This window comes from Melospiza melodia, chromosome 3 (genome assembly GCF_035770615.1).
Source record: "Melospiza melodia melodia isolate bMelMel2 chromosome 3, bMelMel2.pri, whole genome shotgun sequence".
In the NCBI taxonomy this organism is placed as follows: domain Eukaryota; kingdom Metazoa; phylum Chordata; class Aves; order Passeriformes; family Passerellidae; genus Melospiza; species Melospiza melodia.
This window is the reverse complement of record NC_086196.1, coordinates 107,811,002-107,832,738: the sequence shown is the minus strand read 5'-3', so window position 1 is coordinate 107,832,738 and position 21,737 is coordinate 107,811,002. Positions and strand designations below refer to the sequence as shown.

Genomic DNA, 21,737 nt, shown 5'->3' with positions numbered 1-21,737 from the left:
CAGCCACAGGACACCTAAATCTTTCAGAGAAAGAGAATTTATTGCTCCATTATCAGGAGAAATGAACTTCTTCCTGCCTCGCTCAGCCCTGAAGACACCGTTAGGAGGAAGAAGCTGACACTGGCCAGACAGAATCCTGTGTTTGAATGGAATTTATGCATCATGGATGAGGTGTATGAGTATGCAATAGGCTGTTGCTTTTAAGGGTTAATCCTCTGTTAACGTGGGTCCTTTTTCAGGATTATTTTGCCCAAAAAGAGGTACCCATACTGTCTGTAACTCTTTGTTTCTATTGTCTCATATTGTCCTAATCCAAATTGTCCAAATTATTATTACTCTAATTATATTACTATTTTTATAACCATTTTATTACTATTAAACTTTTAAAATTTTAAAAGCAAATGATTGGTGTTTTTCACAAACAGTTGCTTTCAAAAACTGACTGAGCACATTCCCATGTCGACATTCCCACCTCCCTGCTGTTGGACTGGCAGGGTGTTGGACATTGGTGGCTCCTTGCAGGAGGAGGTTGCCCTGAATGCTGTCAGTCACAGCACTCAGAGGTGCTTTAGTCTGAAGCTGAACCTTGGCTTCAAGCAGGAAAAGGAAACTCTAGTGACTTGACTATGGTGAGAGTCAGTAAAAGTTTAGTTAATCAGAAAATCATATTATTTTTGTTGGATACGTTTTTAAGAGTCAGTAAAAGTTTAGTTAATCAGAAAATCGTATTATTTTTGTTGGAGATGTTTTCATATTAGAGAGGAAATCTGGTCGTGCCTTTCTTGTGGTTATAAAGGAAAAGGTGGCAGGAAACACTGTTCTGCCAGTGAAATCTGTTTAAAAACCTGAGATATCCATCAAAACCCCAAAAAAGCCTGTAATTGAGACCCAGTGAATGAGCCAGAGCCACACTGTGTACGGCAGTGTACCCAAATGACAAAAATCCCAAAACTTTCCTACGGAAGGAAATAATTTCTGACACATGCCAGAATCCATCACAGACAATCCATCACAGTCAAGGGGTTTCTGGGAAGCTTTTCTGCCATCCCAAGGGCTGGAAATCGCTGTGGGAATGACCGCGGGGCGTGAGTGGGGCGTGGCCAGGGTGAAGGGCGTGGTCTGGGCAATGGGGCGGGGCCTGGATTGAGGGGCGGGGCCGCGGTTCCGGTGCGCGGCGGCCGCGGGATCGGGCCCGGGGTCGGGATGAATGAGGCGGAGGGGCTGCGGCAGCGGCGGCCGCTCCGCCCGCAGGTCATCACCGAGGACAGCCCGGCGCAGGAGGCCAAGGAGGGCAGGTGGGGCCCGGGCGGGGCGGCCGCCGTGACGCTGCGGCTGCAGGGCCCAGGCTGGGCCCGGCCCCGGAGCGCTGCCCGGGAGGGCGCACACACCGCCCGCATGGCCCGTCCGGGCCCGGGGAAGGGGCTGGCAGGGCTGGGGGGTGCCCCGGGGCTGGGCACTGGGGGCACTGGGGGCACCGGGCCGCTGCGGAGCGGGGCCGCGGTTTGCCGGCTTGGCTGGTGCTGGGCACCCGCGGGTGCGGGCCCGGAGCTCTGCTCCTCCTGGAGGGGCTGACGGTGAGGAGGGGCTGGGACAGAGCCTCACGCGTTCTGCCGACCTGCAGGAACGGCTTTCAACGACAAAAAAATGGATTTTGCCTTCCCCTGTGTTCCCCTGTGTTCCCCTGTGTTCCCCTGTGTTCCCCTGTGTTCCCCTGTGTTCCCTTCTCTTCCCTTCTCTTCCCTTCTCTTCCCTTCTCTTCCCTTCTCTTCCCTTCTCTTCCCTTCTCTTCCCTTCTCTTCCCTTCTCTTCCCTTCTCTTCCCTTCTCTTCCCTTCTCTTCCCTTCTCTTCCCTTCTCTCTCTTCCCTTTTCTTTTCCTCTCTTCCCCTCTCCTGTTTATCTTTTGCCAGGCAAGCAATAATAGTTATCCGAGTGTGGCTGGTGCAGGTTTATTTTGGGTGTGATTGAGTCCTGTGTAATTGTGGTTTAGGCTGTTTATGTTTTGGTAATAGTTTAAAGAGTGATCTGCGGGTTTTCGGCTGATCTGCACTTGTCTGGCCTAATAAACAGTCAGTTTGTGGCTAAGTTAAAAAAGGATTCTGTTTACAGTTTTCTGTTTAGGAATTTTACAAAATCACTTCATTGTGACTAAAGGCGGTAGCTGTAATGAGGGAGTGGTAGTGTTTGCTTTGCCTTTCATTGCATAAGGTAGCTGATGACTTGTAATGCTTTTGTTCACCATCTATTTTATAGCTCTTCTGATTTGAGTACTCTGCAGATTCTTATCTCTGCCCTTCGGGGTCATGAGAATGAAAGGATCATGGCTTGCACCCCGTCCCTGTTTTTGGAGGAGAGCATCAGCATCTCCGAGCTCGAGAGGCTGCTCCTCCTGCCTTCAGCCTCTCTTGGTGTTCAAAGCAATTGAATTTCTAGGGCTCCATCACTGACCCAGAGTATTCACTGGGGTGCTCTGTATAAAAATAGTGGAGGAAATTCCTGGGCCTGGCCTTTTTCTGGCCATGGCAGAAGCTCTTGAGGACGGCTCTTGTCTTCAAGAGCTGGTTTAATGTCTTGGCTTTTTAGTTGTAGTAACAACTGAATTGCTGTAATTATAGCTGGAGTCCTGGTAAGTTGCTTTATTGAGATTTGCGGCTGCAGGCCATGTTAATTAATCGCAGGGACACAATTGACTAAGGTTTTCTCTTTCACTGTTAGTGGACCTTTACCTCAGTGATTCTCTCCAGTGACTGACACTTGTCACTATTCAATATTGTGCAGATTAAGAAGGATTCTGAGTAGATTACTTTTTAGTTTTTTTGTAAAGCTTCTGTGTTTTATTTAAATTTTTGTGGTTTCAGCAGTATCTAAACTAGGTCTTGCAGTTTGCAGGCTTGAAGTGTGAGTTTGCTTGTCACCTTATTCTTCCTGCGTTTTTCCTTTATTGTCAGTTCCTTGCAAGTTTGCTTGAGGATCAGAGATATGGTCCTTACTTAAGCTTTCAGGAGCTTTAATTAGGTTGGCTCTGGCAGATGAGTTCCCATTCTGTTCCTATTCATTCCCAGCTCCTTTTTTGTGAGCTGTTCTCAGCTATCACAGAGGTGCTGACAGTATTTTAATCTTATATTGTTGAGCTTTCATCTCTTGGAGGACAGTGGACAGACCAGGCTGAAATTTTTTTTGTAAATTTGGGGATTGGCTTTTATCCATACATCCTGCTCTTGATTCCAGATCCAAGGAGACACAGACTGGGAGGCTTTTGCTTCCTCAAGACATCTCCTGTTAAAGCTGGAAGTGCTTAAATCCTGCCTAAATCCTAGTGCCTGGTTCTGTCCGTGCTGTTCTCACTGATAATCCCAAAGGTTACCTTGATGCTGATATCAGTACAAGTGCACGTGTGTAGCTGCCCAGCTGGGATATTTGTGCTCTGGGCAGTGGTTCATATTCCCTGCTGTCTGGATTGACTAATGAAGGACAAAACAGTGGAAGAGGTCCAGGGATTAGTGCAGCACCACCAGGCACTGTTTGTCTTTATTGGACTGATCCTGTCAGGAGCCTGGCTGCCTGGGCCAGTGAATGGTTCAGAACAGCTAAAATTAGATGTGCTGCTTTCCCAGTTCAAGGCTGGGATTTGTTGGGCTTGGCTCTCTGCTTTTATCTGTAAATGCCTGATTGATTCCTCTAAAACTTGTAGAGAGCAAAATGCGGTTTTCTCCCGTGGAAGAAATTTTTACTGATTTTATTGTGTGTTTTAATGGGTAAAGAAAAAATAATTGATTGCTTTTGTGTTCTGGGGTTTGAGTTTCAAACCAGTGCTCACTAAGTTAAGCAGCCATTCATTTAGCTTCTTCTGTGTTTGTTGTTTTAGTGGAAGCTTTCATTCAAAACCATTACCAAAACTAAAGATCAAGTTCAAAAGGCACCAACCAAACCACAACCAAAATATCCTGTTTCTCCGGTGATTTGTTTTGTTTTGGCTTGTTTGTTTGTTTTTATTTTAGTCAGCTGTAACTTGTAGCATGAATGAAACTTTCACATAAAAATATTCAGCCTTTTATGCCAGTATCCTGAGACCTTTTTATCCTAGTATGTTCCAAATGGACATTGAAGGTGAGGATGGTGGTTGTGCTAGTGTTACCGTTTCCTTTTCTGAAGAAAAGAGTTTGCTACAGATGTTTTAAGGACTTTTGTATCTGAAAACAATCCTATTTCTTGTTTGATTTTGGCAGTACTTACAGCAGCAAAGTGTTCCGTGTCACCTTCCTGACTTTGGCTGTGTCCGTGGCTGTGCCCCTGCTTGGAGTGACTGTTCTCCTGGATTGTCCTATAGACCCTCAGCCCATAAGGTAAAAGGTTGTTTTGTTTTGAAGCAAATGTTCTGCAAGCCTAACTTCTCCCGTATGCTCTGCTGTTGTTTCAGCAAACAAGAGTTCCCAGTGCCAAGTGGTTCTGTCTGGATTGAGAAACTGGGGAGTGATTGCAATGTTATCCACACCCAGTCTGTTTCTGAGCCAGAAATGTGCAGTTGTGTGTCCCTGCTGATCATGGAAGGAGCTGAATTACTTTCTTTAATCATTAACCTAGAAAATTATTGTCTGCTACCCAAGCTGTCAGTGCAGCTTGTGATTACACAGGTGCACTCTTGCCTTCTGTGAGACAAGAACTGCATTTTCACTGAGGGCCAAGGGCTCAAGCCACTGCAACACTTTTTGAACTATGCTTTATGTAAAGATAAGTCAGGTGTGCAGGAGTTGGCAAACTGGGGGAAAAAATGATCAAATATGTTGCTCAAAAATGTTTGCATTTTGTGCAAAGGATCACATGGTCCTCCTGTTTTGCAGCTTGAAGGAGCCTCCCCTCCTGACGGGCGTTTTAGAGCCCAACACCAAGTTACGGAAAGCTGAGCGGCTGTGGGAGAACCAGCTGGTTGGACCAGAGTCCATTGTCAGTATTGGGGGTAAGCACTGACAAAAGCAGCTTCTAAAGAAGGCTCTTTAAACATTGTTCCATTTGTTCAGCAGCAGCCCTCTTAGATAACAAACGCTGGAAGTTAATTTCGATGTGCCGGTTTTCTAAAAGTTATTGTGTTATGCAGAAAAACCTAGGTTCTCTATGCTGTGTTTAGTTTTTCTCCTCTTTCTCTAGGATTTGTTTGGCTTGGTTCTCTACTTTTCTCTGTATCTAACCTCTCCTATGTATATGTTTAGTTTTTCTCCTCTCTCATGAGTTTGAAGTAAATCTTGTTGTCACATTAAAAATCCCTGTCTTCCAGGACTGAGACCATCAGCAGTGTAGTCAGGGGCTACTTACATTTGGAGGAAGTGGTCCCATTTTTCATTTGGGAAATGAAAAACTAACTGGGAATTAATATTTAGAAACTACTACCTGTTCTTTTAAAGCTCGTTGCTGCTGAGTGAGCTGAATTTTGTGGTGTTGGTCTTTGCTTTTATGACAGGAAACAAATCTCAAATTGATAAATAGCTTATTTACAGTTTAATTCTATTGCACAATATCATATCCCATATTCATAACTCCCTTATGTTCTATGTTAATAACTCTAAAAGCTTAGATTCTTCTTGCAAGAAATCTAACCAACATAGGTGCCACTTTTCTCTTGTGGTAGGTGGGTTCTTCTCAAGTCACAAACCCATGCCACCTCTGAGCAATTTCTTAATGAGTTCCCTGTCCTTCTAATGCCATGACATCCTCTTAGTGGGAGCCCAGCATTGTGCAGGAGTTGTTTCTTTTGACTCCTGAAGGAGGGGTAATACTTGGAAATACTCTTAACCCCTACTGAAAGATCCTTTGGTGCAAGAGGTGCTCAGTAGGTGCCATATAATTTATTACCCTTCTACTTTATCTTCTAATTTATTAGTAAAATATTTGTAAGAAATTACATTACACAGTAAGAAGCTACTGTAAATTCTTTCCTCAGATTACATTTCTTTACCTGTATCTGCTAACAGTGTGCTAAAGGGATTACCTGAAGCTATTGATTTTTTATATTGCCTGGTTTCATTAGTCTTGTTGGAAACTCTTTATGGAAACCTTCCTGCAATGGACAATTGACCTATGAGTGAAATAATCAACCTGACTGGGAATAAGTTTTCTGTGAATAAATGAGTTGAGTTCTCCATATTCCTTACTTCATGCTAGTAGAAGGATGCTTGCCAGTATTGTTTTGTGATCAGCTTAATCACACAAGCTGTTTTTGCAGATGTTCTGTTTACTGGGACAGCTGATGGGAAGATAATCAAAATTGAAGATGGGGAAATACAAACAATAGCCAGAATTGGCCATGGTCCTTGTGGTGAGTTGACAGCTCCTGAGCACAGTGTGTTTGAAAATGTCTGGGTCCAGGGCATGTGTTGGTTAAGCCCTGTTCAGTCTGGATTGCAGGTGCACATCTTGTTCTGCAGAAATATTAATGTATTTGTATTAGTGAAGTATGAGTGAAAATACTGGAACATTGGAAGGAAGGGTAGAACAGAGGGCCAAAAGAATGGAAATGGGTGGTTTTAATAGCAAAGCACACAATTTCCCGCTGTAAAATTTAGGAATGCAAGGAGGTTTTGTGTCATGACTACCAGGTCTCCACTGTGGATGATGTGCTGGTGGAAGATCCTGCATCTTAACATTGGGAGGAGGACAAGAGTGAAGTGCATCACAAATAACACTCCTTTTCCTGTTAGTCCATCCAGAAAAAGCATCTGTCTTAAGAAAAAAAACATGGGCAGCAACCTGGTTTAATATTTATGAAAGCTGAAGTCACCAAGATTCTGAGCTGAAGGGCTACCTCATAAAAACTGAGGACTTCTAAACAAGTGTGAGTGAGTGAACTCAAGCTAATTTGTGAGTGGGAAAGTGTCTTGGCTTAAAACAATTATACAGACAGGACACTCCACAATGAGTTCTCTCTCCTTGTATTTTTAATCTTTTCTTTTTCACCAATAAGGAGAGATGAATGTGAGGAGATGTAAGTGAAAAAAATAGCAGTTCACTAAAAATAAAACAGCAACAACCAAGATAACAGTAATAACCACTAGATACAAACATGCTGAAATCTTGTTAACAAAGAAAAATCAACACAGCAACCAAGCCTCCATGATCACAGAACCCCCCCATCCCCCAAACAACAGCCACCAGGGAACAAGGACAAAACAGAAGAATCCTCTCCAAAACCGGTCAAATGCTGCTGATCCATCTGCTCCACACCACCTGAGAGAAACTCTCCTGACAGTGGCAGCTGGAACTGGGTCAGTGGCTGGGACTCCTGGAGAGAGGGGATGGTGCTGGTGGAGCTGTCCTGGGTGGCAGCAGCAAAAAAAGATCTGAAGGAAACGTCCTCCATGGCCCAGAAACTGAGCAGCCAGAAGGATGTTCCAGAATCCTCCAAAGCCTGGAAATAAACAAACCTGCCTTGCACTGCCCAGACAGCTTTCTTGGCAGCCTGGCCAAAAAAAGCTGCAGCCTCTGCTCCCAAGCCCTGGGGAGGACAGAGGAGCTCTGTGTGCCTGTTCCTTCTCTTTTTGAGGGACCCCAGGTCTCCCAGCTCTCTTCTTCCAGCTCCTGGCTTCCAAAGGCACAGCAGTCATCTTGGTGTAGGGAAGATATGGAATACAATACACCTTTTTTGGGTTACCCAGGACAGAAGGACAGCAACTTACTTAGAGATTTCTGAATATAATCTTCCCTATCTATGGAATTTTGCCTTGCATTTTGTTGTGCCTCTTTCCCTTCCTGTGTTTGTAAGCACAGTGGGAGTTGTTGCTGCACTTAGAGATCCTGCATGGGCCGTGGCATTTTTGTTTTCTCACTGCTAAATTGCAGTTATTTGTTGTGGAATTCTGCACCTCTTCCTGAACAAATTATTTGCTTCATTTAATGGGATTTCTGGAACTGAGTGAGGAAAACTGGTGGCAGCTTATTTATCACAAAACCATCTCTGTGGAGAGCTTAATGTCAATCTCAGCAGTGCCTGGGCAGCCTGAGAAGCCTGGCTGGTGTTTGTTGGGACTGATGGGGGTTTTGTTTGTGGCAATGATACAGAAACTCACCTGAGGTGTTTGTTTGGGACTGATGGGAGTTTTGTTTGTGGCAATGATACAGAAACTCACCTGAGGTCCTGCAGGCCTGTGCTGATTGCCAGTTAGAAATGAAGGTCAGGAATTGTTGCTGTCCCTGTTAGCTCTCATTGACATGTCCATCATTTATTCTCTGTAATTTTATGTGGATGATTAGACATGATTAGACTCTCACGTGATCAGACTCTGGGCTGACTTGGCAGCACTCTCTGGGCTGCCTGATAAGTAGAACAGCCTTGGTAGGACAGCTGATGGGAAACTGGATTTAGGCATGAATGTGGGTGGGGGTGGGTGTGAAGAATCACCTTTCTCCTGCTTATTTCCATTGGACTTGAGCAGCTTGGGAGGGGTGGGAAGGATGTGCTGCCCTGGTTCTTTGGGGGCAAAGTCCTGGACTTCTGTGCTCCTTGAATTTGGAAGTGGAAAGGCTGGCTGTAGCCATCTGCAAAATTTCTCATGCTGAGGTTTTCAGTTCTGAAGTTCTTAGCTCTTCAGGACTCAAATATCTCCTTGAATTTATCTAAATTCTTCAGGTTTGCAGATTTCCCCTTCCTTCTCATATAGAAGTCTTCAGTGTCTTTGTCTTGAGAAACTAGCTGTTCATGACCATGTTGGACCTTTTCAGAAAAACAAAGGGTTTTTAAATTTAAAATTTATTTAATTCTAAAAACAGAGCACACACATCCACAAACCTGCATAAAACTGATTCTTTTGGAGAAAAAGCATTTTTTTAAATCCAAAATTTTGATTCTACTCCAACTTGGGGAGCTGTTAGTTACTAGCCTGACAGATTCTATTATCATCTCCAGACTGGTGAAAACATGGCATGGGCATATCTGCTTCACTCCCACCTAGTAAAGTAGGAATAATTTTTAAATGAATGTATGTACCATATGTATGCCATAGAATTTTTCTAAGCCACAGTTTGACTCAAAAGTCACATGTGCAAGCAAGGGAAAAAAAAACCAAACAAACCAAACCTCAAATATTTTATTTATTATTTTACTTATATTTTATTCTGTATTTTCCATCAGCCAGTGATGCCTGACTGCTTCTCAGGAAGAAGGACTGCAGCACATGTGGAGTTTGTTTAGGAAGGCAAATGTAAATAATAATTCCTTCTCCTTTTTCTTAGCTTTCATATGTGGCATTGAATGTCCCTGTGGTCACTTTGGGCCAGCTGTCCTGGCTGTGTCCCCTCCCAGGACCTTGCCCACCCCCAGCCTGCTGGAGGGAGCATTGATGCTGTGCCAGCCCTGCTCAGCAGTACCAAAACACCTTTTTAGCTGCCTGTGCAAAGCACAGCATTGGGAGGGATTTTCATCCCAGCCAGACCCAACACACCTGTGTAGGTACCCTGAATGCCTTGTATTTATTTCCGTTTGGAAAACCATTTTAAAATTGTTTCCTTAGGAGGCCGTGGGGATGAGCCAATGTGTGGAAGACCACTTGGCATGAGAGTGGGGCCAAATCACACCCTGTTTGTGGCAGATGCTTATTATGGACTCTATGAAGTTGATCCTGACACAGGTATGACTTCTCTGCTCCAAAGTTTTCTTCCACTGACAAATCTGGGCTTCATTTGCAGTTTTGCCAGATGCTGCAGGCAAAACAATGCCTGTCTTTTTTTTGTAAAGTGATTTGAAGCTGTCTGGATGAAATGAGTCATGCAAGAACTTGATATTTATTTCCCTGTAGCAATCACTTCCTCTCCGTGTCTGTCTGTCTGCATCAGGGCTACCAGTGACTTATCTTCTGGTGTTGCATGGTTTTTGTTGTTAAAATTGGTATCCTAGGATCCATGAATAGAGCTCTGTTGTAGCTGTTTTGGCTTTCATAAAAGGAAAAGAAAAAGATTGATACAGAAAACCTTTTGCTGTGTTTGCTGTACTTTTGTTTCTGCCTTGATCTCACTGTGGTAGTGAGAAGCTCTTCACTTCCCTGTAACCCAAACCTACACAAAGTAAAGAGAGATGCATTTTGGTGTGGCTACATTGTGGGTCTTTTTTTTCCTTCTTTTTGTATCCAGGTGAAACAAAGATGCTTGTGTCAACCAAAACACCCATAGAGGGCCAGAAGTTGTCATTTGTAAACGATCTTACAGTGACCAGGGATGGGAGGAAGATCTACTTCACTGACTCCAGCAGTAAATGGCAAAGACGAGACTACATGTTCCTGCTTATGGAGGGCACAGATGATGGGCGGCAAGTATCTCCTTCCCTGTCCTGCTTTAGGGCAAATTTGGGAGAAAACCTCCAAAGGGGGTCCCCTCCAGAAAGCAAACCCACACAGCCCCTCCCTCCAACCAGTTCAGGAAGGATTCCTCAGAGAGAACTGGAAAGAACCTGTTTATTTAACAGGCACAGCACGCCCCAGCACACAAAATGAACAATACCAGATGGCACCACTGTGAAAAAGATGACAAATTCAGAAAGTCTCTCTTAGGGGTGGTCACTCTGTTCTCAGTCCCTGAGGTGCTGGGGTAGCTGCACCACAGGGTGCAAACTCTCAATGTTTCCAGGACTTAGTCCAGAGCAGGTTTGAGAAGGAAAGGAAAGGAAAGGAAAAAGGAAAGGAAAGGAAAAAGGAAAGGAAAGGAAAAAGGAAAGGAAAGGAAAAAGGAAAGGAAAGGAAAAAGGAAAGGAAAGGAAAAAGGAAAGGAAAGGAAAAAGGAAAGGAAAGGAAAAAGGAAAGGAAAGGAAAAAGGAAAGGAAAAAGGAAAGGAAAGGAAAAAGGAAAGGAAAGGAAAAAGGAAAGGAAAAAGGAAAGGAAAGGAAAAAGGAAAGGAAAGGAAAAAGGAAAGGAAAGGAAAAAGGAAAGGAAAGGAAAAAGGAAAGGAAAGGAAAAAGGAAAGGAAAGGAAAAAGGAAAGGAAAGGAAAAAGGAAAGGAAAGGAAAAAGGAAAGGAAAGGAAAGAGGAAAGGAAAAAGGAAAGGAAAGAGGAAAGGAAAGGAAAGAGGAAAGGAAAGGAAAGAGGAAAGGAAAGGAAAAAGGAAAGGAAAGGAAAAAGGAAAGGAAAGGAAAAAGGAAAGGAAAAAGGAAAGGAAAGGAAAAAGGAAAGGAAAGGAAAAAGGAAAGGAAAAAGGAAAGGAAAGGAAAGGAAAAAGGAAAAAGGAAAAAGTCCAGGGAAAACTTTGGACTGCTTAGCTAAACTAACTAATGAGCAGAAGCAAAAAGCACTGCCCCATCTCTGTGTCCTGCCAGCTGTGGGGGTGTGGCTGATAACAAAACCAAAACAAAACATTCACTCTTCAGAGCCAGTCTTGAAGGCACAGTGTAGCCATGATATTTTCTGAAAAATCCTTTCCTTAGGATTTTTTCTCCTGAGAGGCCTCAGGAACAAAATGTAAACAATGATTATCTGCTGCTGTGGAATGCAACAGGTGCATCTGTGATTGGTATCATGTGGTTGTTTCTAATTAATGGCCAATCACAGTCCAGCTGTCTCAGACTCTCTGTCCGAGACACAAGCTTTTGTTTCCTTCTTTTTCTGTTCTTAGCGGGCCTTCTGATGAAATCCTTTCCTCTATTCTTTTAGTATAGTTTTAATGTAATATATATCATAAAATAATAAATCAGCCTTCTGAAACATGGAGTCAGATCCTCATCTCTTCCCTCATCCAGGACCCCCTGTAAACACTGTCACAGCACAGAACATAATATCCAGCATAAATAGAACATACAAATGGGGATACAAGCATCATAACATCACCCTAGGACACCAAGGCATTTCACTTGCTGTCAGCTCAGCTGTAGGAGTGCAATTCACCACTTCTTTGATCTTCACATATTTTCTCTTTATAAACTCACCTTTGCAAACACTGCACAGCGCAGGGGAGGGTGAGGGAATTGTGTGGGTGTTGCTAATGAGACCTGCAGCAAAATAAATGAGATTGCCCTTTTTTCTTCAAGAGGACTGGCATGGAGCTTTGTTTTAAAAGGTGTTAGCATTGCATTCAGCACAAATCCTTCATGAATGCTGACTTGTTATTTCCTGGCTGTTCTGCCTTCTTAACTTAAGTGTGGTGCATGTGAAAAAAGATGGAATGCCTGAAAAATGAAACACAGACGCATAAATATTCATCTTCACTCAAAAATGGTTTTTGTTTTTTTTTTTCAGCCTCCTTGAATATGACACAGTGACAAAAGAAGTGAAAGTGTTAATGGTGGGGCTGAGGTTTCCCAATGGTGTGCAGCTCTCTCCTGCAGAAGACTTTGTCCTGGTGCAGGAGACAACCATGGCTAGAATCAGAAGGTGAGTATGACTTTGGAATTATTACTAATCTATGTAGAGATTGTTTAAATAAATGAATGGAATGACAAACCCTACACTTAAGTTTTGCCTGGTTGAAAATGACAAAGATGGTGACCTTCCTTAATACTTAATTTTTTTATTTCACTTTAAACATCTGGGTTGCATAATCTTTCCATCATGGGCTCCCTAAACACAGTGGAGTAAGCTGACTTTTTTCCTGGGGAGAAGTGTGTGGCAGTGCTGTACTTCCCTCTAACAAGATAATGGGAAAAAATTATTTTTTTAAATATTGGGACTCTCATTTATTATTTAAACTGGTTGAGTTAAGATGTTCTAATCTCTCGTCTATACTTTTCAGGTATTATGTGTCTGGGCTGATGAAAGGTGGAGCAGATATGTTTGTTGAGAATATGCCTGGTCTTCCAGACAATATCAGGTTAAGCAGCTCTGGAGGATATTGGGTAGCTATGGCAGCTGTGAGACCCAATCCTGGCTTTTCTTGGTTGGACTTCTTATCTGAAAAAACATGGATTAAAAGGATGATATTCAAGGTAAAAAAAATATTAAAAAGAACATTTTTTTAAAATATCCCCTTTAGTAGAGGAATGGAAGTGATAAATATTTGTTTCTTCCTCTTCACAGGAAGATTTAAAAACATTAGGAGCTGTGGTTAAAACTGTTGTTGCTTTCCCCTGGTAGAACAACCTTTATATATTAATAGGTAGTAAAATTTAACATTTGCTTCTTTGAGTAGGTACACATCTCTTAAGTTGCCTTCCATCTTGATCTTAGGAATGAAAAAGAGACTATGTCTAACCATGCAGCAAGACAGGATCTTCCTTTGGATATGTGAAGACTTCACCTGAAGTGCCTAAACTGCTTATTGCCAGGTGTCTGAAGAGCATTTGGGAAGTGTGAGCTGTTCCCAGGCCTGCCCTAAGCACCCTAGGAGACAGTGTGCACCTTGTGGATGGTGTTAGGTGACATTTTGTTCTGGTTCACTTATGCCTGTTTTTGTGTCACCCTGCTTTAGGATGAGCAAGGATAATGTGGTTTTTTTAAGGGCTAAAGAAACAGCATGGTGCTTTTTAAACAATGCAAAGAGTTGAAAACACTTCTGTCCTCAAAAAAATAAAAAAGAGCAAGCAGTGCTTAGGATTTCATTCCAGCTGAACAAGGTCTGTGCTGTCCCTGTCTCTCCTGGTGCAGTGCAGGAGCTCTGAGTGATGCTGAGGGGAGCCTGGCATCAGCTGCACCAGAGCAAGCTGCTGTCTCTTGTGTGGGCAGCCTTTCAGCCTGCCTCTGGAGCAGAGGGAGCTTCTGCTGATCCTTTTGTTTCTTCTCCAGTTGGCTTTTCAGATATTGATGTGTTAACCCTGTGTAAGAGTGTTCACTCAAAATGTGTCCTTGTGTTCTTAGCTGCTGCTTCTGAGGAGCGTGGAGTGGTCTTTGCCTGTGTAAATGTCTGAGATGAGATTGTGGAGAGCAAAACCTTTTGTTGATTTTTCTTTCTCTTTCTTTTCTTCCAGTTGCTGAGTCAGGAAACTGTGACAAAGTTTGTGCCCAGATATAGCCTTGTTGTGGAACTCAGTGAGACAGGATCCTACAAAAGGAGCTTCCATGATCCTACTGGGGTGACAGTGGCTTATGTCAGCGAGGCACACGAGCACGACGGGCACCTCTACCTGGGATCCTTCCGCTCTCCCTACATTGGCAGACTTGATCTCCAGCACGTCTAACTGCCTGCCCATGATGAGTGCCACTGTCCTGTGCTGCTCCAGAGGTGCAGAGGGAGCATGAGCTTGAGGCAGTGTGTGACCAAGTGACAAAAAGTGTGACAAAAAGTGACAGACTGTCTGTTACGGTGCAGCAGCACTGTGGCCATAGGAAGAGATACTGTACCTGTCCTCTGTCTTGGCTCACTGCTCATGCTCTGGGGCTGGCCTGTATTACTGTTCACATCTGAGGACTATGGGGAGGCATCTTCATTCAGTTCTTCGTTGCTCCAAGGAAATCCACTGATTTTCCTGTGCCCAGCCTTGTTTGGAATCATCTTCAACAGACACCATCATGTCGCCTTTCATGCAACTGTGTGTCCTCTTACTCTGGAAGGAATTGTGATGGATGGAGTTTAATTGTGTGTGATTTGGGTGGAAGAGGGTGGCTTGCATGTGTTAATTTCTGTTTTAGTGCCTCCTGTCCGGGAATGATTACAGTGCATGTTCTAATGCTCTACCATGGTGCTGTGGTAGAGGCAGCAACATCCAGGACATGCCTAGCAATCCAGTTATGCCACTGGGTTTCTTCAGTCCCAACCTGTGTAAGTAACATCAGACATTGCAATTACCTGTTAATCAACATGCAGAATCAAATTGGATCGTTACCTGTGGACTCCTGTGTTTCTTTATGGCATTGAGATCAGATGATGAATGAAAATTACGTTTTCTGTGTTATTAAGAACTAGTCCCAATGGGTCTCAAAAGGGTTGTTTGTAGTATTTCTTCCATGTTTTACCAGGTCCTGAAAGTCTCCTGTTCATTATCTATGTGACCATTCCAGGGAGAAGAGGGCTAGCTGCAGGAATCCTCTTCAACATGCTTTTTATGAAGAACTGGTAAAGATTTTGGGGAAAATTGGTGTCTGAAGGTGGATGTGGACTCAAATAGCACCTGTAAAACCTACTGTTGGTGGATGAGGAAGGCTTTGGTGGCAGTTTTTGGAATGCATGTCCAGGGACTTCCTCTATGAACAGATACTCTACTTGGCAAATGCAGAGAATGCTTTGCTGCCAGCTTTGCAAAGGAAAGCCTGTGCTGTTTCATTTTGTGGCTGGAATGGCTGGCAGCACAAAGGAATTCCAGACAAGAACTCCAGTTTTGTAGAGGATCCAGGGATGAGGGTGCTGTGGTGGACTTTGTGCTCACCAGCAAGGAGGGGGAATGTGCAGCTCCAGGACAGCCTTGGCTGCAGGGATCATGAGGTGCTGGAGTCCGACTTCCTTAGGGCAGGGAGGATTGCTGCCCTGGATTCAGGAGGGCATACTGGCCCCTTCAGGGATGTGCTTGGTGGAATACCACGGGATAAAGCCCTGGAGGGAAGAAGAAGCCAAGAAAAACTGGCTGATATTCAAGGATCACCTCCTCCAGACTCAGGAGTGATGCATCCCAATAGAGAGGAAGCTGGGCAGAAATGCCAGGAGGCCTTGTGTGGATGAACAGGGAGCTCCTGGACAAGCTCAGACATTAAAAGGAGGCTTTGGAGGGTGGAAGCAGGGGCTGTAGCCTGGCAGGAATACAGAGAGGTTGTCCCAGCAGCCAGGGATCAAGTTAGAGGAGATAAAGGTAAAGATAAAGGAGGTTAGAGGAGATAAAGCTCTGAGAGAATAATGTGGCCAGGGTACATCAAGGACAATAAAAAAAACTTCTGCAGGTGTGTGGGTGATAAAAAGGAACAGTAGGAAGAATGAGGACCCTCTCTGGAAGGAAAGGGGAGACCTGATTACCTGAGACATGGCAATGGCTGAGGTGCTCCGTGAGTTTTTTGCCCTCTTCTCCACCAGGATGTGCTCCAGCCACACTGCCCAAGGTGCAGAAAGGAAAGGCAGGGACTGGGAGACTGAAGAATCACCCACTGTAAATCACATTTTAGGTCATCTGAGGAACATGAAGGTGCACAGGACCTGTTAAAATGCATCTGCAGGTCCTGAGGGAGCTGGTGGATGAAGTCACTGTCCATTGTATTGTCCACCAACTAGAAAAGGGGAAAATAACCCCCATTTTAAAAAAAGGGAAGCACGGAAGTCCTGGGGAACTGCAGCCTGTCAGTCTCACCTCTGTGCCCAGCAGGATCACAGAGCAGAAAGACTGGAACATGTTATTCAGAGAAGTTGTGGATGCCCCACACTTCGAAGTGTTCAAGGCCAGGCTGGAGGGGGTTCTGAGCAATCCAGTCTCACAGGAAGTGTCCCTGATGGTCTTTGAGGTCCCACCTAACCCAAAGCACACTATAATTTTAAATAAGAGCTTTTGCATCTTGAAGAACTAAAGGGGTTGCTTCAGCAGCTGTGTGATTCAGTGCATTGATACTTTGGAATTGAAGATTTTGCTGCTCTCTCTTTTTCTGCCACTGGGTGACAATCCAACCTAAATTTACACTATTGCTGCATTTCTTCACCTTTGGAAAGGAAAGAGATGTGCTATAAATATATAATGAAAAGCACCAGAAAAGGGGAAGGTGATGCTAAAAATGTTGCCAGATTTCAATGGCCTCCTGCTCTTCTATTAATGGAGAGCTATGCAAATGAAAATGACTGTTCCCTGTCAGTGCCTCTGCCACCCTGCTCTGTGTTCCTGCCAGGCTGCAGCAGCCCTGTGGCAGGACTGAATCAGGCTGACTTGTTCCTGTGCAGGACAGGGCTGCTCTTTTTGGGAAAACCCAGTGCAGGGTGGGATGCTTCAGCACCAGCTGTTAGCACTGCCCTGCCAGCCCTTGCAGCTGTTGGTCCTCTTCTGGTGGGATATGAAAGTTAAACTTGATGGCATCTCAAGGTGGGGTTGGAAAAGCAAATCTGCTGTGCTGTTTTGTTGTTGGGGTTTTTTTTGCTGATGCTTTGGCACCCTTGGGGCAAGCACAACTTTGCCTCTTGGTGCACGGTTCTCACTAGTGATTTATTTGCCCAAGTATTTCACCAAGTAACCTTTGGACAAAGTGCAGTTCTCTGTTAAATTTTTTTGGACTTGTACCCCATAAGCTCCCTCTGTTTGTGCAGGCTGGACAGACAGGCTTTATTCAGTCTGAGAGATTAAATCTCTCTGAATCTGTTAAGTCCCAGCTGTAGTGGGTGGCACAATGTTAGCAACAAACTTTTCATGGTGACAGGCTGCTTAACCAGGCCATTGGTGTTCCATTTCTCATAGGAACCTTAACACTTCATTTTAGCTGGCTGCCATTCCTGGTGCTGTGCTGGATCCTGATAATCCATCCATGGCATGCAGAAGTGGGGGGATCTGCAGTAAAATCCTGGTTGGCTGACACAGGTCTCATTATTCAGCATAAGGGGTGCTTAAGAACAAAATTTTTTTTTAGAAACTAATTTTTTTCCAAAAGAAATCTCTAATTTTTGATTGGTTTTCAAATGGAAGAGTAAAGCAGCAGCACTAAAATGCCTGTGGAATAAACAAACTGGCACGAAGTCTTGATGCTCCTGTGAGGACTGGTTTTACAGGTTCATTCCACTTCCACAGGGGCTGAGTCAGTGATGTGCTGATTGCAGATGGATGGTGACACACCTGCCTTGAGCAAGGAGAAACCTGGAACAAGCCAGGCTTGGAAAAAGCCAGCCAGTCTTTTTTGATTATGTGAGTGCAGGAACATGACACCTCTGCAGCTCTGAGGCTGGCTCTTCTCTTGTATGAGAAGTCTTACTGGATAAAAGAGCATTTAATCCAAAGGTCTTTCCAGAGCATGATTGTCTTCTGGTGGCAGAAGAAAGGTCTGTGGTTCCCTAAAAAGGGAGGAAGTCCTCTTTGCATAACTGAGGCTGCTTCCTGTGTCTTACCCAAGTTTCTTTTGGGACAGACTATGACATATGGGAGAATGTTGCCCTGTCTCCTGGAGAAATTTTTGATTTCATGTAAAGCCCTGCAGTAAAACTGTCCAAGGAGAGGAACTGAGCTGGAGTGCACCACAGCTGTGCATTTAAAAAATGTGCTTTGTTTTACTTTGTTGATGGAATAGATGTTTCTGCAGGGCACAAGTATCAAGAAGATTTTGCTGAAAGTGTTTAAAATGTTACTGCACAGTTCACTGCCCTGTTTCTTGTCTGGAGCAAACTTGTGTACTAGAGCTGCTGGAACATAACCTGTGTGCCCCTGACACTTTTATGCAAAGGTTGGTTTCTCAGTGTGAACAGCTGATGAAAGTGATTGCAAAGTCTTTGCATAAATCTTTAAATTCCTTTAAATTTGTGTCTGCTTTGTGCCAGTAAAAACTTTGCAGGTGAGATAATGACCTCTTAAGCTTCTGGCTCTGTCTGCTCAGTGATCACAACATGGATCTGATGATGCTGACACTTGGGCCTTCTCATCCAGCCTGCTTGAAAACAGTGCTGCAAAAGAATGAGCACAGGGGGCAGCTGATTTTTGCTCATATGCTGATTTTTTTGAGGCAGGGACTGAAAAATGTAGCAATAAGTTGTTGTAGCTAGCTGTGTGTGGAAGGCTTTTTCCTCACAGTCAGCAGCTCTCGTGTCTCCTTATCTGCCTGCTGCCAGCTAAGCCCTGTGTTGGTTCCATGGAGCTGCCCCAGGTGTCAGTGGGCTCTGGAAGTCAGCCAGGTTGTGAAACTGGGTGCATCTGGTACAGACAGAGCTCCCAGGTCCTGCATGTGGAGCTGCTGCTGTCAGGAGAATGCAGAGTGGGAAGTCTGTCAGCCAGCAATGCTTCATATTTTGGTGGCAGGCAGTTTGTTTCCCGTATGAGAGGAGATATTTGCAGAGCAGAGCTTTTGAGCAAATGGAGATCTCTGTTTGAGGGTCACTGGCCACTTTGAAGCTTTGCTAAAACTCAGGTTGTGGTTGTCCCATGAGCTCTTAATGCGTCGCAGACAACTTTTATGAAAAATCTTTTCCTTAGGATTTTTCCTCCTGAGAAGCTGGGAGGCCTCAGGAACAAAATGTAAACAATGGTTATCTGCTGCTGTGGAATGCAACAGGTGCATCTGTGATTGGCCTCATAGAGTTGTTTCTAATTAATGGCCAATCACAGTCAGCTGGCTTGGACTCTCTGTCCGAGACAGAAGCTTTTGTTACCATTCTTTGCTATTCTATTCTTAGCTTGCCTTCTGATGAAACTTTCTCTTCTATTCTTTTAGTATAGTTTTAATGTAATATATATCATAAAATAATAAATCAAGCCTTCTGAAACATGGAGTCAGATCCTCATCTCTTCCCTCATCCTGAGACCCCTGTGAACACGGTCACATTAATGTCACTGCTGGGAATGTTCCTTTTTTTCTTCAACGTACAGAGCTGGCAGAAACAAGTTTTCCTTCTCACCTCATGCCCTAAATCTTTACCAAAAATATCACTAACTTGCCATTGTAACCTGAAATAGATGTCAGAGACCCAGCAAGGTCTGGAGGGGTATGAACTCTTTGGAGTGAATTGGGGAACTGTTCACCTTGGTGTAAGCAAGATGCAGAGGGCAGAGACATTGGTATTTTGACTGCTGCGTGTCATTGTGATGGAGTGGTGTTTAGCTGCAGCTGTTTGGGTCAGTGCTAGCAGTGTCCTCCTCTTCAATTACCCAAATCCTCCCTAAGTGAAGTGCTCTGGGGTGTTGCAAAGAGCTCAGTGGACTTCAGCTCTGCTCCTTTATTTGCTGATGAAAGCTCTGTTACTGTAGCTGAGGGGATGATGGGTACTACAGTTCCGGTGTGCCTTTCTCCTTGTAAAGCACACTGGAATTCTGTGTCACAGTGAGCACTTGGATGCAGCTTTGAACATAAAGCTCATCTGTCTTTCTCAGCAGGAGCTTTTCTGTTTGGATGGAGAGCTCTGAACAGTTGTGCTGCATTTTCCTTGGGAGAACAGCAAAAGCCTGTTGGGTTTGTCAGCCTGCATGGTGCCAAGTTCACCTGGCTTTAACTTTTGTTGCTGTGGCAGATGGAGAATTGGCTTGGTGAGGTGACTGAGATGAAGCACTGTGTGTCAGGGGCTTGGGGAGTCACACAGGGGCCTCTGTTGTGTGACATGCTCACTGCCTGCATGCATCTCTGCACAGACCTGAAGTGACAGCACGCTGCCTGCTCGCCCCCTTGGTGGCATGTGAGAGGCAGATGACATCTGTTCTGAACACCAGGCTGTCCTGCTGCCTGAAGGAAGGAACATGGATCTGCCCAGCCTGTCTGGAGCTGACAGCCTGGTTGGAAGCCTTTGGCATTGTGTGAAGTGTGCAGCTGAAGGAGAAAAGGGCTTGAGACCATTCCCAACCCCTCTGAGATGTAAAGAGCAGCTCTTCCTGGCTGCTTCTGCTCTCCTACAAGCTTAGCTGTGGCTTGGCTTTCCTGCTTTGTGGACAGCCCAAGCCACCATCACTGACTTTCTTTCTCCTTGTCTTTGGCACCAGGCTGTTGGTGGTGGCTGAATGTAGCATCACATTACATCCTCTTGTGGCCCTTCTGGAGCTTTCTTTAGAGCACTGCTGCTTTTCTTTTTTTGCCTTTTTTTTCCCAGCCAAGACACTGCTGTTCCCAAAGATAAGATGCAACACAGCTGCCTCTCCAGCACTGGATGCTGAATTTGAACTGTTGCTGAGCCACCTGTTCATCACAAGTGGTATTTCTGAAGCAGGACTTGAGACTTGCCCAGTTTTGGGATTAGTTGGAGCAGATACTCAGCTGTACTATTAATGCAATCTGGTTGGAGATCCCCAGACCCTGCCTTGGAGCCAGGCCATTCACTGGCCTTTCTTGACTGAATGTTTTTTAAAAGGGCTGAAATTGGGGGTGTTACTGCTAATAGGAGTTACAATATTGCTGCAGAAAAGCAACAACTTTCAGAAAAAAAAGGAGTATTTGTGGGAAAAAAAAAAAAAAAAAAAGGTGTTCTTTGTGGCTTAGATAAGTGCCCTGCCCATTTGGAAGTGCTGGTCTGTGTATGACTGATCATGGGCTCAGACTTTATGGTTGTTTTAAGGCAGCAGCTGCCCAAATCCTTCCCAATAGGGACCTTAGTCCACTGTAAGCAATAATTAGCCCATGGATGAAGAGTGAAGACTTGAAGGAATGGTAGATGCCCACCTAGAGAAGACCACATTGTACTGAACCTGAATATAAGCTGTGGTCTGCCAGAGATTAAATGTTGTATATTAACCTGGATGGAACTATGCTGTTTAACCTCAGAATTATTCTTTGGCAATATGATTAGATTTATTAGCCTTGGCATTTGCAGTGATGCCCTTTCACAGCGTAGCTTAGCTTTAATTAAGGTGGAAGCACTCATTGGACTGAGTAATTTCTGGAATGTTTGTGTTTCAAGACATCCTTATCCATACCTCTGTCTCAAAAAGAAAAAGAGCAGCTCTCCCTCTTGCCTTCCTGACAGATGAGTCTGACCATTTCCCTGGCACTGTAAAATGTTAAAACTTGTGTATATGTGTGTTTATGTATACCCAGGCAAATCACCCCACTGTTGTCAAGCTTTCCTGAGTGTTGTATTCACTCATGCTGTGGTTTAGACTAGTTTCCATCATGGCTTTGTGAAAGTTCATCACAAAACAAGTGCAGCAGAGCTTCATGGGAGTGCTTGGAAATTCAGCCAGAGGGTGGATGGCAAATGAATGACAACATGTGTTCATGTGCAATTTAGTTTTGGAAAAACAGATACAAAACTGGATAGCAAGACA

General features: G+C 44.3%; 1 protein-coding gene across 2 annotated transcripts; it reads left to right on the top strand.

Moving 5' to 3' along the window:
• Positions 1-1,159: 1,159 nt before the first annotated feature.
• On the top strand, positions 1,160-14,815 carry APMAP (adipocyte plasma membrane associated protein). 2 transcript variants are annotated; one of them, XR_010027192.1, is made up of 10 exons: positions 1,160-1,295; positions 4,225-4,341; positions 4,837-4,952; positions 6,213-6,305; positions 9,493-9,609; positions 10,109-10,283; positions 12,199-12,333; positions 12,692-12,884; positions 13,126-13,313; positions 13,863-13,999. XR_010027192.1 is itself a non-coding variant. In XM_063152525.1 (9 exons), exons 1-9 carry the CDS (start codon positions 1,204-1,206, stop codon positions 14,070-14,072), a joined length of 1,248 nt encoding a protein of 415 aa, XP_063008595.1. In that variant the 5' UTR covers positions 1,160-1,203; the 3' UTR covers positions 14,073-14,815. The 2 variants fall into 2 exon arrangements, 1 of the variants encoding a protein (XP_063008595.1); XM_063152525.1 differs by lacking the exon at positions 13,126-13,313 and having other exon boundaries at positions 13,863-14,815.
• The last annotated feature ends 6,922 nt before the right edge of the window (positions 14,816-21,737 follow it).

Bases quoted from the DNA above. Each gene is read 5' to 3' on its own strand.
- APMAP (XM_063152525.1), top strand. From the start codon at position 1,204: ATGAATGAGGCGGAGGGGCTGCGGCAGCGGCGGCCGCTCCGCCCGCAG. The intron at 4,953-6,212 runs GTAAGCACTGAC...CTGTTTTTGCAG, and splicing joins GTCCATTGTCAGTATTGGGG to ATGTTCTGTTTACTGGGACA. The intron at 10,284-12,198 runs GCAAGTATCTCC...TTTTTTTTTCAG, and splicing joins GAGGGCACAGATGATGGGCG to CCTCCTTGAATATGACACAG.